General features: G+C 31.5%; 2 protein-coding genes across 2 annotated transcripts; one reads left to right on the forward strand and one right to left on the reverse strand.

The window, feature by feature from the left end:
- Window positions 1-230: 230 nt before the first annotated feature.
- Window positions 231-4181, reverse strand: LOC126654117 (serine/threonine-protein kinase BSK3). The gene is made up of 10 exons (XM_050348184.2): window positions 3559-4181; window positions 3248-3468; window positions 2329-2464; window positions 2112-2245; window positions 1932-2037; window positions 1756-1841; window positions 1482-1670; window positions 1195-1347; window positions 989-1102; window positions 231-752 (listed from the first exon to the last, which is right to left on the reverse strand). The coding sequence occupies exons 1-10, from the start codon at window positions 3644-3646 to the stop codon at window positions 495-497; spliced, it is 1485 nt and encodes a 494-aa protein (XP_050204141.1). The 5' UTR covers window positions 3647-4181; the 3' UTR covers window positions 231-494.
- An 837-nt stretch (window positions 4182-5018) lies between these two features.
- LOC126686150 (uncharacterized) lies at window positions 5019-5797 on the forward strand. The gene is made up of 3 exons (XM_050380184.2): window positions 5019-5176; window positions 5291-5352; window positions 5446-5797. The coding sequence occupies exons 1-3, from the start codon at window positions 5119-5121 to the stop codon at window positions 5566-5568; spliced, it is 243 nt and encodes an 80-aa protein (XP_050236141.1). The 5' UTR covers window positions 5019-5118; the 3' UTR covers window positions 5569-5797.
- The last annotated feature ends 9750 nt before the right edge of the window (window positions 5798-15547 follow it).

Below are 15547 nucleotides of genomic sequence, written 5' to 3' on the forward strand. Positions count from 1 at the left end.
TCAAAACTAACCTTTTTTTTTTCAATTGAAAGGTCCTTATCAAAATTCGAATACAATCAACGACATTTAAAAGATTTGGTTATGGTTAAGACATGTCAAATAATTTAGTTTTTTTTTTGGATGAAAATATCTTTAAATCAAATTAGACAGCTACAATTGAAATGCACTCTTCAAAAAAGGACTGAAGTTAGATGATGTTTAAAAGTTTTGATTAGAATTGAAACAACACGTAAAATTAAGCTTCGGATTTTCACTTGCAAAGAATAAAAACAATTTTTCTCATGTTCTCTATGAAATTGCAGGAATACATTTAGATCCTGAAGTACACAGTCGATCAAACCTCACAAGAATTAGCAGAGCCGCTATGCTTTACATTGTTTGTTCAGAAGAACATCCCAAACCCGAGAAACCAATCATCAGCAAAAAGAATGCCTTTTTTTTGACTAAAATATGAAAATTTGGAAGTGAAAAAAACTCTACAACCAATCCAATTTTTACTTGTGTTCATCAGAAATTCTGCTTCTTTCAGCTTCAAGATTTGTACCTTCCTTGAGTGCTAGCTGTGCTTCATTCTCCATTCCTAACATACCAAGAGCTATAGCCTGGAGATAAGATGCAACATGCCAGACAGGGGAAATGACTTGGGCTTGCATTGCATCATTTAGAGCTTCTTGATGCATGTCAATCATGAGATAGCACAGGCTACGCCGCGCGAAAAGAGTTGGAGAAATCATGGTTCCGGCATCAATGAACTGCAATAAGGAAATGTCTGTCATACCAAGAAACTTGTCGAGTTCTCCGTTATGGAGTTTCGTTTCCGTTTATGGAAACACTTCTAAACTCCAAATTTTATGTTTATAGCCTATATTTGTATAAAAAAAACAATTGTTCCGCTGTTTTCCATTTCAGTATTTTCCGTTTCCATGCAGTATAGCTTCTATCGAAAGTCGATAACTAAGAGAGGGACATATAATATTGAGGTCCAAACCTGTGTATAACACTCCATAGCATCTCTGAAATCTTTCTGCTTGAAAGCAGAATCACCCCTTTTCTTGAAAGTTAAAGTTTCTTTCATTTCATCAGTCCACATTTGAAAAGAGAGCTGAAGTGCAACCAATGAAAGTGAAACTTTCAGCAAGCAGAAACATTTGCATGATATATCAAGGTACTCATTAATCAAATTAGACAAAGAACCTCGTTGGTTACTCCCTCGTCGTCTTTGTAGCCGATGTTCTCCAGGATTTCGTGTATGGCTGTCAGGTCCTTTCTCGAGCAGGCCTCGCCGAATGGGGTTAAAGGAGATAGTGAAGTACTATGTGGAATACCCATCAATACATGTGAAGAAACCTGTATAAAGTTTCGGAGTTTCAGAAGTGTTTTTGGAAACGAAAAATGAAAAGCAGAAACATAGGACTTTATAAGTTTTATGGAATTTCGAACAGGGCATACGACTCAAATTATTTTCATATAAGGGAACTTACTTCAGTTTCCTTCTGAAGAGGAATCAAAGCAGCAACCAACGATTTCGAACTCGGCCGTTCCCGGAGTTCATACTGTAAACATCGAGAAGCTAATCGTAGTAGCTCGGTCCCATCATCATTGGAGAATTTCCCTTCCAAGCAAGAATCTGTCAACATTTGTAGGTTTCTGTCTCGGATTAAATCAAGGGCCTGGATCAAATATACTTCATCATCAATAGCAGTTTTTGCATATGAATTCAACCATTTGATGAACTTGTAAAATGTAAACACTTACATGGCTAGGAGGAATATGTTTTCCACTCAGAAGATCAACCAAAAGAGTGCCAAAACTATATATTACACTTTCTGGTATTACTCTCCCTACACAAACCAACATTTTAGAGTCTATTTAATAAAATCCAAGTGAATTTGACATTGAAAATTGATTAATTTCGACGATAAAGCTCATACCAGTTCTTAAATACTCAGGAGGAGTAAATGCCAGATTAGTACTGTAACTTTTTCCATCTCTGCTGTTTTTCATTAGACCTAAGCTTGATAGTCTTGGATTACCATCCTGCAATATTCCAACATATAATATAGTGCTGAAATTAACTCTTTATGCAAATAAAGCAAAAAAATTACATTTACCTCATCAAATAGGATTCTATAAGCATTAAGGTCATGATAAAGGGCGCGTCCTTTGCTTGTGCAGTACTCTAAAGCTTCAGCAAGATGCAGGGCAACCCTTAACCGCATTGCCCATTTCATAGGGTGGGATTCCCCTAATTTCAACGGATAATTATTCGCATTATTAAATGCATATGAACAAACAGTTTAAACTTTAAATCAAATCCTCAAGACTTACAATGAAATAGGTGTTTTGCTAGTGTCTCATTGGGCAAGTATTCTGCTACAAGTAACCTCTCATCATCTTCACAGCAACAACCTAGCAAATTTGCTAGTCTTCTGTTGCGTAGCTGACCGACGGATCTTGCTTCTTCCTATTATCACGCAGGAAAATGCCTTAACATAGTAGTAAAATAGACTGAAGTATCTTAGGAAAATGTAATCAGAATAAGAAATGCAAATTCTCATTTATTCACGAATCACGAAGTAATAATTTATAGCACATGAGCTCACAATGAACAAAGCTTGCCTAATTATGTACCATAAATTATGTTACTCGGAAATGTAAACGCTAAAACGAAAAATGCTGAAATGGGACATGAAAAATGACATTGTTTACAAGAATAAGTTATTACTATAAAGTTTCGGAGTTTCAGAAGCCTATGTAGGGCACGACTAACAAATCTCCGCGCAACATAGACCAAAAACAAACATATTCATTTCATGAATCTTATATTATCATTGATATTAATCAAAAAAGAAAAACATTGTGTGCAGCAATCCACTCCAAATTCATGAAACAAAATATAACACAATTCGAAAACAAAAAGGTTGATGAAGTGGCAGAACATCATCTTTACAATGAAGTTGTTTAAGAATCAGGAAATGCTGAAAGTTTCTGAATTTCAGAACAATTCGACAAGTTTCCGAGCAGTATAGACCAAAAAACAGGGAACATATCCATTTCATGAATCTTATATCATTATTGGTAATTATAACAGAAAAGCCTTGTGAGCAAAAATCCACTCCGAATTCATGAAACCAATAAAACATTATTCAAAAAACAAAAAAAAGTTGGTGAAATGACAAAGCATCATAATCATTTACAATGAAGTTGTTTCAAGTTGTGATTAATAGTGATAAAAGAAATTGGCTACCAGAAATTGTCTAGCATCAGGCCAAGCCATTCTATTAAATCTCTTAACAACAATTCTTCTTTGACTTTCCAGCTTCCCTTTGTAAACAACATTAGGAGCTTTCTCTCCATGTTCAGACACTATATTTTCCACTGCAAAACCTGACGTTGCATTCTTCAACTGCTCGAACGTGAACTCGCGAAAAACGGGCAACGAATCCGCTTCATTCTTCCCTTCAACTCCTGCAATCCATTAACAAATCAATCAAAACACACTTTTTAAAACTTTTTCTCATGCTCTAGCTGAGATTAAGAAACAAAAGTAAAACCTACCAATAGTATCAGAAACTTCAACAACTGAAGCTGGTTTGAACTGGGAATCCAAACAACATGGAGTGAACTTAGAACACTGACTCCCCATTTCAAAAGTTTCAATCTTATTTAACAAATTTAATCCCAATTGACTAATCTTTAACTTGGTTTTTGTTACAGTAAGAGATCTAAAGACCAGATCAGATCAGAAACAGAACAGATTACACTGTCAGAAAACTAACTCCTGTTCAATACTTATATATCAGACAGCAGACAGCACAGTGCATGATGATCATCATCATCATCATCAAGTGAACAATAATATAATATGATATAATAATGAAGACCCGACAACAGGGACATCCCCATGAATAAAAACAGTGTAGAATCTGTGAATTATTACGAGACAATCTTGATTTAGTTATATTTTTTTATGTGGACTAGTGACAGACATCATTATTAATGAAATAAAAAAAGACATGCAATAATTTATGTAAGTGGAGCTGTGTTTTTTATCTAAAATTTTGTTTGTGAGTTTGCATAGCTGTGTTAGTTTTGGATTGACATGGATGATTGGACATGAAGTTGTGTTTGTTCAGAGAATTGGAGAAATGTGAGGGTCCAAAAACCGCCTAAAAGGTGCCTCGAATTATTATGAAACTTTTCGTTTCTCTGTAATGTTCTTGCAGTCATCATGAGTAATTTAGCTGGCCTTAATCATCATTTTATTAACTTTCTTTTAGCCTTTCACAGTTGTAACTTAAGCGGCGCCGTTTTGCCCATTTGCTCCAATTTATTAACAACAAAAGTTCACTTTGCCTCCTGAATTTGACACAAAAAAATTAATTAAGGCCGAATTTATGGCTTTAATAAAAAAAAAACACTTTGAACGTGGTATTTTGGCTCGTTTTACACTCTCAAATGAGATGTCAAAAAATGATTGGAACATTTTATATAAATTGGAGCTGATGTGGAAGATTAAAACGACTTAAAGTGCCAAATTTATCGTGTTTGTTTTTCTAAACCATAAGTTTGATCTTATTTAATCTTTTGTGTCAAATTTAAGAGGTAAAATGAATCTATTATTTATAAAGTATTATTTATTAAATGGTCGTTTTAGCAATTTTGATAATGTACAGTGCTAATTAGAATTCTACATAAATGATTAATTTTTTTTATTTCACCACGCGGCGCCATGTGAAAACTTTACACGTTCAAATAGGATTTTAATTGACACACCATGTCATTAAAATTAACAAAAACAGCGCTGAATAACAGTAAAGAAAATCAAGTCAGTCAAAAAAAATTTAAGGACATTTGAGATACTAATTAAAGATTACGGATGGTTTGGAAAAATAGACAATATTCCAGGAACAATTAGTGCAAATTAACTCATAAATCCCGGGTCGGATCCTCAATCAAACTATCCAGCCTCTTTCCGATAGATTTTGTCAAAAAAACGAAGTACATGGGTCGAATTGTAAGAAAATAAAACTTGCTAAAAGGGTTAAATTTCCCTCTAGGGTTAGGGTTAGGGTTTCTCTAAGCAGGGAAAACAATCTTGAATTGAATCATCCAAAAATGTCAAAGAAGAACAGCTTAGCTCGTAGAAAAAGACAGCATGATTTCGAGCTTCAAAGTAATTGCAATTTTATCCATTTTTTTCCTACGTTTAAATTTAATTAGTTTTTCACTTTGGTCCTTAGTTTTTTTTTTTTGGTAATCTGATTTCTTTTGCCTGTGAAATTTACAGGAGAGAAGGAACAGAAACAACTGAAGGAAAAGAAACTCCAAGCAAAGCATAATAAGATGAAGGTTAGTTTCTTTACTCTTCAAATTGCTAATCTTTATTGAAGATCAATTAATTGAAATTTGATGGGTGTTTTTGTGCTATTTCTTTGAATTTAGGTTGATAACAAAATAAAGAAGAAGGGTGGGAGTGGGTTTGCAATGAAGAAGAAAAAGGTGAAGACCAAGTTGACTGCTTTGGCAAAAGCTAAAGCAGCACAGGCTATGGAGGTTGATAAATGACGAGTGAGGTCTAAATTTTGATGTGTTTAATTCTGTTTTTCTTGTTAATATATGGATGATTGAGTTAACTTGACCGATGCTAAAATTAGCAGCTTTTTTTGTAAGTTGGAGTTTAGATTGAGAAGTTCGAATTTAGAATCTTCGAAAGATTGTCACATGATAATTCTTGTGCGTTCCATGGTATTTGACGATGTAGTGTTCTTATAGTTAATCCACATAAGTTAAAAGAGGGATCGTACTGCCTGTTTTATGTTGAAATAATTTTTAATTCTGTATGCTTTGTGTGCATATTTGCTCGTGCTTGTGGGCATGCATTGTTAGGACATGGGAATTGGGATGGAAATGATCATAATTATTTGATCGAAGGTGGGGGAATATGTGGTTTTCAAGACAAACTAGTCGGGAAAAATGGAATACGAAAGCTTAGTTTTGACAAGTAGTGATGTTATGCAAAAACGATACGTGGTTCATATTGTCAGATTTCTCTTCTCTAACTCGTTCAAACTGATTTAGAGCTTAGGTTCAAGTTAAAGAACAAGAGTTAAGATAGCTAGGTCATACCATATAGGGTAGAAGTGCAGTTCCTAAAGATGTGCCGGTAGTTAAAATATTCTTATCATTTGGACATGAAAATTAAAAAAGAATTGGACTTAGTGCTTTCATAGTTGTACTCTTACACTTATTTATAGCTGGTAATCTTGAATATTGAGATGCTATGGCAGTATTATTGCTAAAACTTTTTGGTATTTTTGGATATTTGAGTATTCAGCTGTGGATGATTTCAATTTTAGAGGGTATTTTGTCATCATTCTGAACATTAGCTGCATAAGTTGTGCTGTTCATCTTAGAAACTTTTTGTTGCAGATCATGAAATCTAACAATTGGCAAGAATTAGCAGTTGTTCAATGTTTTTTTGAAATTGTTATTAACTTGATTTGTGCTTTATGGTTGAAGCAAACATAGTTTTTAAGCAAAATCAATTGGGAGTGCATTTGTCCGAGGTACTATGAGACCGCAACTTGTTTATTTTTAATGTTGAATAATAACTGTGGTAGTTCACAGTTAATTCATATTTACATGATCACAGCTTTGGTGATTTAAATTAACCAATCTTAATGTACACTTCCCTTAGTCAATGATCCAAGAAATATAAAATTTAGGGATCCAATTAATTAAAACTGAAGCTGGAAGATTCAGTTGCAAAATTGTTTAGGGACCCTGTTATGTGTTTTGCCTTGTTTGTTTTTCCTTCCAGTGTATACTCTTATCTTTGCACATCTCACTTGCATTGGCAAAGGGCAATAGCAGTTACTATTATACCGGTTGATTCGGTTTGGTTTAGAATCGACCAAAATCGACCAACCAAAGTTTGATAAAATAACTACTATAAGATTTTTATCTAATAATTTCTTATATATGGTTATTACTATATTTTATCTGTTATGTAAAATTTATTAACTTATTTGCTAGGTATAATTAAAAAATAAAGACTAAAAAGGTATAAATACATGTATTTGTATTAATTTTTTATTTGATTTTTCGGTTATGTTTGTTTTTAAAATATTAAAAACCGGAAACCGAATTTTTGTATAAATACAAATTGAACAGATCATATTAAGTAGTATTAACTAAATAACTAAACACATTCCTAGCTACGAGGCATTCTCACACAACCATGAGGCTCACCGAAATATTTGTAGCAAGATCCAGATTGCCTCATGGGCTAGTCCGGTCTAGGCCGGTCTAGGCCGAGTACACTCATGGTGAAGCCCATTAACAAATATTTGAAGGTTCAAAGCTGTAATTATACCCATCTTTTTTAAGGTTTGTCACTTTCATTTACTTGATGACAACGTTACAGAGGCTGTCTGATTTTTGACCTTTTGCTGTCTTAGAAGGATCATCCAATATCCTCATAACCCATTTATCCATATCATATTACTTCCAAATTTCCAAAAACAATTTTCTCTATTAAAAAAAATTACTTTTTAAAAAAGAAAATGTAACCATTCATTTTCTTCGATATCACCATTCTCATTTATTATGTAAAATCAATAATTAATAAGAATTAGACTAAGTTTCCCAATCATTCAAAAAATTAATGATTGTTCATATGGAAAATGGTGACTTAATTAAGAGCTTATATTAGGGAAATAAAAAGGGGACATAGATTTCCAAAGAAAGAAAAAGTGAGAGTTTGTTAGTCAAAGAAACACTTGTTTTTATTCTTAAAAAAACAGTGTGCCAAAAAAATTAGGTTAAGGGTTGTTCCACCAACATCAACTTTGTTTTTCAACTCATGTCCTTTTCTTTTTCTTTTGATTAATTGATTCCTGGCCCATTTTCTTAATGAATGAAGATCATAGGTTAATGCTAATATCAAACCAATTATTATTATGTTGTTCATCTCAATTATTATCAAGGGTTTTTCTTACCCTATGTTGGACTTTTGGGTTATTGTTTTTCCACTTGCTATATTTATCAATCTAATTTCTTCATGCATCTCCAGAATTAACTGATCTATTTTAATTAAATTCAATAAATTTTATAGTCGGCTCAATTTGGTTCAATTAAAAATCAACCAAATACTTATATAATTGTCTGTTATTCTATATATTTTTATGTGTTTATAGAATTAACTAAACTAATCAACTAACCATCCAGTTTGATTTTATCTTTTTAAAGTTTTAATGAATTCGGTTAAATTGATTTTAGTTAAAATTGTTAATTTGTTTTTGATTAAATGAGTTGGTTAACGGAACCAACCGATTTGCTCATCCAATCTTATTACACGTGATACGTATATTGATTTTTTTAAGTAATTTTTGAATTTAAATTGTATATGTAAAAATGTATATAGAATTTATTCTCTCATGAAGGGATGGGTATGCTATCAGTTTCCATTAATTATAGATGATGGTTATGCTAAGTTTTCATTAATCCTATCGGATGGGACTTAATTTGGTAGCTAGGGTATATAATTAGACCAACATGATTTTGCTTTACTCATAAACCAAAATAAATAATCATAACTCATCACTTCCAAATCATCTAATATATATCATTAAGCAATTAAGTACGAAAATTTCTGTCATAATCAACTTTTTCTTAAGATATTTTAGTTGCAAATGTATATTCAAATCTAAATCGATTATATACAGAACTTTAATTATTATTCTTACTGTAATAAAAGATTAAATATCTCAAGTAAATTTGTTATTTAACTCTAACATTTATTAATTAAATATATTTAACCATATTTTTATTTTCTTTTTTTCCTCTAGTGATAAAAGAAAAATTGGAATTAATATGACATGTATTGAGCATCATAATTTCACTTATAGATATTGTTTTTTTATTGTTGTTGTCCATCCGGTTTCTACTTTCTAGTGTTTCGTCCTGAGTAATCCGGATTCGACCCGCGTCGCGCACTTGGCATACTGGGTGAGTCTACCAGCTGCATTTACAAGATCCGAACTCAAAATTTTATTTAGCGATAATAAACCGTTTACCATTTATACCAACCCATGCGGTCACTTATGGATATTGTTGTTACACTGTTTTGAGCCTGGCTAGTTTGGTTCAAAGTTGGAAACAAGTGGACGGTCATAACTTTTGCCGGGGTCCATTTTATGTCATGTCAATTTTAATGACTTTTAATTATCCAACCATCTTCCCATAAAAATAAGTAACACATAAGGAGTTTAGTTTGGAGTATAATATTAATATTCAATCGTTATAGGACTCTTCTATAAACGGTATTCCCCGTCAAACATCTGGAAATGAACATTTAGTTAAATAATTGAGAATTGAAATCAAGCTAACTCTTTGATATCATATTAAATAATTAATTTATCTAAAAACATTCATGTGTAAGTTCAGTTTTTTGGGTAAATATTCAAGTAAATTGACTTTGAATTTTACAGATACAGATGGGGTGAGCATCGGTCGGTTTGGTAGCAAATCTTTTGGTTTTTATCGGTTTTTAGTTTGAAATTTTTTCAAACCAAACCGAACCGAACTTTTAGTTTGAAAGTAAAAAACCGAACTGTTTTGAACCGAATTTTTTTGGCTCGGTTCGGTTTGGTTTGGTTAAAACCGAATTTTAATTACTTTTTGTATTTTTTTATTAAAATTAATTCAAATATTAAATAATTAGAGTCTAATAAACTTCCATATATGTTTTAAAAACAATTATTAATTCATATATCAACAATAAGTAAAATATAAAGACGAAAAAAATATAAATATGAGTATATGTATATATATATATATATATTATTTTTAAAAAAATTATATATTTTATATCAAACTTCGGTTCATTCGGTTTTTTCGGTTTTTAAAACACCCAAACCAAATCGAACACCGAACTTCGAACTTTACCTAAATAGAAACCGAATCAAAGCGTTTTCACCGAAGAACCAAACCAAACAACGAAATTTGGTTCGGTTCAGTTCGGTTTTTCGGTCTGGTTCGGTTTTTGCTTAGAAAATGACGTGGACAAATCAATACTCTGCATTTAGATTATAGGATGTCGTAGGTGGATGTATTATTTAAAAAGTAGACCGAGATTCTGCATTGGATTTGTTGTCAAGTGTCCCAAGAAACATTGACATTGGACGCTAATATTAATATTTTTTCTTCCTTATATTAACATTTATTTTGGTGTCAAAGTTGTATCCAATATTTTCGAGAGTTGAAAGATCCAACATATGGCACATGCCAATAAAAATTCCAAAATCTCGTAATAGTAATATTGTATAAAAGAATATGTAGTATTCCTAAATATAATATTTAACAATTAATGCATGTAAAATTATTGTATTATGAAAACAAACTTCTGTGTTCTTTATGCATCCCAAACATTCAACTTGTATTTTTAAACAATTTTATTTTTCAATCGTTCAACCATTTTATTTTATCAATTCAATCTTAGTCAATGTCAACATTTATATATTTTCATAGAAAAGAAGTTTTGACGGTTGGTTAACTAATAGTTTATCATTACTATAGATGTCAAGTAATTATATTATTAGTATAAGTAAAATTCCATTAATAATAATCCCAAAGTAAATATAGATTTGAAATATTTAGAAAAAAAATGATAAACCACTCTTAATAACCTGTACTAAAACAAGCTTTTTATGCTAAGACATGTGTAGTCTAATTCGCAGGTCATTACATTAAATAAAATAAAATATTAGTAAACTATTTTTCTAATTAATAGAATCATCAATATTACTGATATCTGCATTTAAAGAACTCAGGTTCCAAATCTCCAACACCACCTTCATCGCATAAGATTCGATAATAAGATTACGAGTCCACTTAAGCCAGCGCAACGCTTCTTTAATCCTCACCGACTCGGCAGTCTCAGAAAATAGCTACCATTCAATTTTTTTTTTGATATTTGAAAAAAAGGGAGCGTTTACTATCAGAAAACAAACTAGAAACTGAAATTATATTGAATGAGTTTTCAATTACAAAAGCTGAAATTACAAACTACAAACTTAAAGCTATTTATAGACTAATATTATGAGCGGGAAATGAGCTGTAATTACAGCTGTAATCTAGCTGTAATACAGCTGGCATACAGCTGTAATCTAGTTGGCAAAGACAGCCAACACAGCAGCCATATGGAGCTTCGCACATCACAGCTTGGAGGAGTATTATGAGCAGCTTGGAGGAGTATTCTGTGTTACCCCCCCTCAAGCTAGACATATGAATCTAATATGTCTAGCTTGACGAAAAAAAAAAATATCATGCAGCAGCACTTTGTATATTACCACAAGACTAATAATAGCACACCATAAACCACAAAATTTGTAATAGTACCCTTCTGGAAAAACCAAGTAGCATATATTTGTTCATTTGTTTTCAGCAGTTTAGAGCTCTTATCAAGAACAAAACAGAACCAATAAGCAATCCACCAGCTCGTTTGCCTTCGATGTACATATTTTCTTTTGAATTGGACTTCATTAATAACTCTTTATGAAGCAAATGTCTGGTACTCTTTCCCTGAATGAACACACCTCTTTGTATTGTTTCTCTGTAGATATTGTGACCAGCAGCCATATGCATTTGACAACCATTTCTTATTGAGGCATTTTCTCAAACAGATAGTGAGCATTATTGAAAAACTCACTTTCACCATAAATTGAAGGATTTCTCCAATAACAAACAGAATTAGGATCATATTAACTCACATAGAACTCAAATTCAATCTAAATTGGAATAAGAAATCGAATATGACAAAAAAAAATGATCCATGAATATGAAGGTCTCATAATGTGAATCAAACAAGAATTGATGACATAAAATGTGAACAACTGAAATCAATAGAGATAGAGATGAAGAGAAGCTCAATTCGAATCGATAACATTGAGCTGAATAAAGCTAAAAAAAAACTTGAAAAAATCTGCTGAGATAGAAGAATATTGTTCACAACTATCCTGAATTAGAATAGAAACTGAAAACACCGATAACGATGAAAATAATTTGTATCAGAAATTTTGAGAAGAGAATGACATTTGGAGAAAAATTGAACAAGAATATGATGATCATATCAACACCAATAATGATTGTCATTGACAATAGAATTTGAAGAGAAATGAAAGATGAAGAAACAAGAAATTTGAATCGAAAGAAAAATTAATGAGAAAGAACCTGAAATTGAAATTGTGATCTGAGATCAAAGTTGAATTATCGATAGCAATAGTTCAACATTGAGATAAAACGAAGCAGCTTGAAATTCATAAACTGAGCCTCCATTGATGCAGCTCCAAACATGAACAGAGAAAAAATAACCGTCGATGAATATCGACACGAACAATCAATCAAGAATCAAACAATAACAATCAAAAGAATATCAATCAAATCAATCCGGATCACATGGATACAACGGAGAATAACAACGATCGGAAACGCGGCGGCAACACCGGTGGCAACGCCAACTCCCGGGCTCGGACCCGCTCCGATACCATATCAGAAAACAAACTAGAAACTGAAATTATATTGAATGAGTTTTCAATTACAAAAACTGAAATTACAAACTACAAACTTAAAGCTATTTATAGACTAATATTATGAGCGGGAAATGAGCTGTAATTACAGCTGTAATCTAGCTGTAATACAGCTGGCATACAGCTGTAATCTAGTTGGCAAAGACAGCCAACACAGCAGCCATATGGAGCTTCGCACATCACAGCTTGGAGGAGTATTATGAGCAGCTTGGAGGAGTATTCTGTGTTATTTATGGATAGATTTGAACTCACGACGTTATAATTCTTCCTTTAAAAGTATAAAATATTGCCATATAGAATTAAATTAAGATGCTATATGAATTTTAATATCTTAATACTAATAGAAAGGTATAATATGGAAATGCAATCATAAGTAGGTAGTTATGGTTAATAACAAAGAAAGATTTGAGTAATGAAAAGTGGGATTGGGTGCGGGTGATGCAGAATTGGATAGGTGCAATGGGGGGTGAGAATAAGAGTGCGAGATATTTGAAAAGAAGATGAGGGTGGTGGTGGGGTACCCCACAGAGCAGAGCTTAGTGGTAACAGAGAAAAGTCACATGCAATCAAAGTTTACCTTCTTCATCATGGGTCCCTTACTCCCTCCGGTGATCTCACCCTTCTTACTCGCTTAACTTCTGCGTGGGACTCACGTACTCACGTTTCTTTTTCTTCTATTTTTTATGAGTTTTTTTTTCGACAATCGAATAATCTTTCATTAATAATCAAGAGCAGTTACAGGTGTAAGAATTCAGAAAGGGTATAACCGTTTCTAATGACTTGACATTAAACAAGATATAAACCTTGATTCGTAGATCGCCTTACAAAATAAGATCAAAATAACGTAACTGCTCTAACACAATAAAATCCAATCATTTTCTATCTAACAGAAAACTCACAAACTTTTCATAAAAAAATAACAAATCTTTCGTATAAAGAACAACAAAACTTTCAAAAAAGAAAGTCAATTGCTGTAAAATAGTTATAAAAAAAAAACTAATATAACCTATAACGATTTCATCTTTAATATTAAAAGGTGTTAATCCATCTCTGATTTTTCATTTGTATATATATTGAAATTGATGCGCCTCGTCGATAAATTTACCAACCAAAATGAAAAAGATGAAAAGTAGTTGGTCATTTATTTTATTCTAAAGTAATAAAAAAGAAATAGCTACCGCTAACGGCAAAAGTAAACCATTAACGGCAGCCAAAGCGAAAAACAAAAGGAAAAACATTTGACGGCTAAGATTTTTTATTTGAGAGAAAGGGGAGAGGAAAAAAAATTTCTTATGAATTTTCTTTTATTAAAGAGAAAAGGTATAAAAATGGCTATAGAGCTTATCTCAATTATAATCCTTAATACTTTTCCTAGACAAATTTTTTTTTTTATGAGTTGTCCTTCATTAAAGAGAAAAGGTAAAACAAATGGCCATAGAGCTTATCTCAATTATAATCCTTAATATTTTTCCTAGACAAAATAACTCGGGAAAAATAAATAAATATTGCCCCTGTGGTTTAGGATGGGGGGCAAGTAGACTGTTTTTAAATTCTCAATTTTAATAAGCCTTTAATATTTTAAAATCGAACCATTCAAGCATCTCTATTTAATAATATTGACAAAACGTTATCATTTGTTACTTTTTTTCTACGTGTACTATCTACGTCATTTTTCACGTGTCCAAAAAGGGACAAATATGCTCATATGGTTTAGGACATGAGCAAGTAGATTATATATGAATTTTAGATTCCAATAAAACTTTTGATGTTCGAAATCAGTCCATTCAAACCCTTATATCTAATAGCATTAACGAAACGTTTTGTGTCGTTACTTCCTATCTACGTTGGCATATCTATGCTATTTAATATCTCAAATAAAATGTTCACACGCTCTACTTTTTTTAAAAGTTTAAAAAATATTTTACCTTTTTCATACAATTTTAGAGACTTTTTTAGATTTTTTTTTCATTTAATATCTTTTTTCTAAACCAGCCCATTTAAATTCAAAAAGGATAAGTTTATCAAAATAAAAAATAGTACTCTCTCTCAATATTTCAATTGTTTTGTAAATAGAACCATCCAAAAATTGTACTAATAAATAATGTATAATATTTATATATTTAAGTGTCGATATTTCCAGAACAATAATTGCTGAGAACGTAATAACATTTTTCTACATTAGCAAAATGATCCTCTTATATTGATAAAAGAATTTCATCCCCGTTATTTTTTACTACAAAAATAATGTCACCTATATATTTATTCAACATATTAAAATAATTATTGATTCGCTATTTGTCATGGTAAACTGTTTTTTCCATTTTATATCTTTTTCTAAAAGTCTGAAAAGATCCATAAAATATTAAAAAAAAAAAAAATAATTTATGAACTTTAAAAATAAGTAGGCTATGTGAATCTTCATTTGAGATATTAAATAACATGAACATTCCACGTAGGCTATGTGAATCTTCATTTGAGATATTAAATAGCATGGACATTCCACGTAGGCATCGAATAACAACACAAAGCGTTTTGTTAACGTTGTTAGATAGAGGGATTTAGATGGGCTGATTTTGAAAAGTCAGAGGCTTAATTGAGATAAAACTTCATCGATGGCATACTTGTTCCTGTCCTAAACCATAAGAACATATTTGTCCTCTTTTAACTACGTGATAACATGAATATTACACGTAAGAAGATAGTTTTTATTAACGCTATTTGATAGAGAGGTTTGAATGGTCCTATTTTTTAAAATGTTAGAAAGGTTAAGTGTGAGACAAAAACATAATTTTAATAGAGTTAATTTGAAAAAAAAAAGGATAATTATTATTATGCAAATGAGAAAAAATGTTCAGTATTAGACAAAAACTGATGAGATTAAATAAAACAAGCTCATTGAGCGTTGAAAACAAAATAAAACTTTTACTGCAAATAATTTATAGATTATTTTTTAAATA

Source organism: Mercurialis annua, linkage group LG6 (assembly GCF_937616625.2).
Source record: "Mercurialis annua linkage group LG6, ddMerAnnu1.2, whole genome shotgun sequence".
Classification (NCBI taxonomy): Eukaryota; Viridiplantae; Streptophyta; class Magnoliopsida; order Malpighiales; family Euphorbiaceae; genus Mercurialis; species Mercurialis annua.

Bases quoted from the DNA above. Each gene is read 5' to 3' on its own strand.
- LOC126686150 (XM_050380184.2), top strand. From the start codon at position 5,119: ATGTCAAAGAAGAACAGCTTAGCTCGTAGAAAAAGACAGCATGATTTC. The intron at 5,177-5,290 runs GTAATTGCAATT...TGAAATTTACAG, and splicing joins GCATGATTTCGAGCTTCAAA to GAGAGAAGGAACAGAAACAA. The intron at 5,353-5,445 runs GTTAGTTTCTTT...CTTTGAATTTAG, and splicing joins CAAAGCATAATAAGATGAAG to GTTGATAACAAAATAAAGAA.
- LOC126654117 (XM_050348184.2), bottom strand. From the start codon at position 3,646: ATGGGGAGTCAGTGTTCTAAGTTCACTCCATGTTGTTTGGATTCCCAG. The intron at 2,465-3,247 runs GTAGCCAATTTC...GCGTGATAATAG, and splicing joins CTGATGCTAGACAATTTCTG to GAAGAAGCAAGATCCGTCGG. The intron at 1,103-1,194 runs GTTCTTTGTCTA...GTTGCACTTCAG, and splicing joins ACGAGGGAGTAACCAACGAG to CTCTCTTTTCAAATGTGGAC.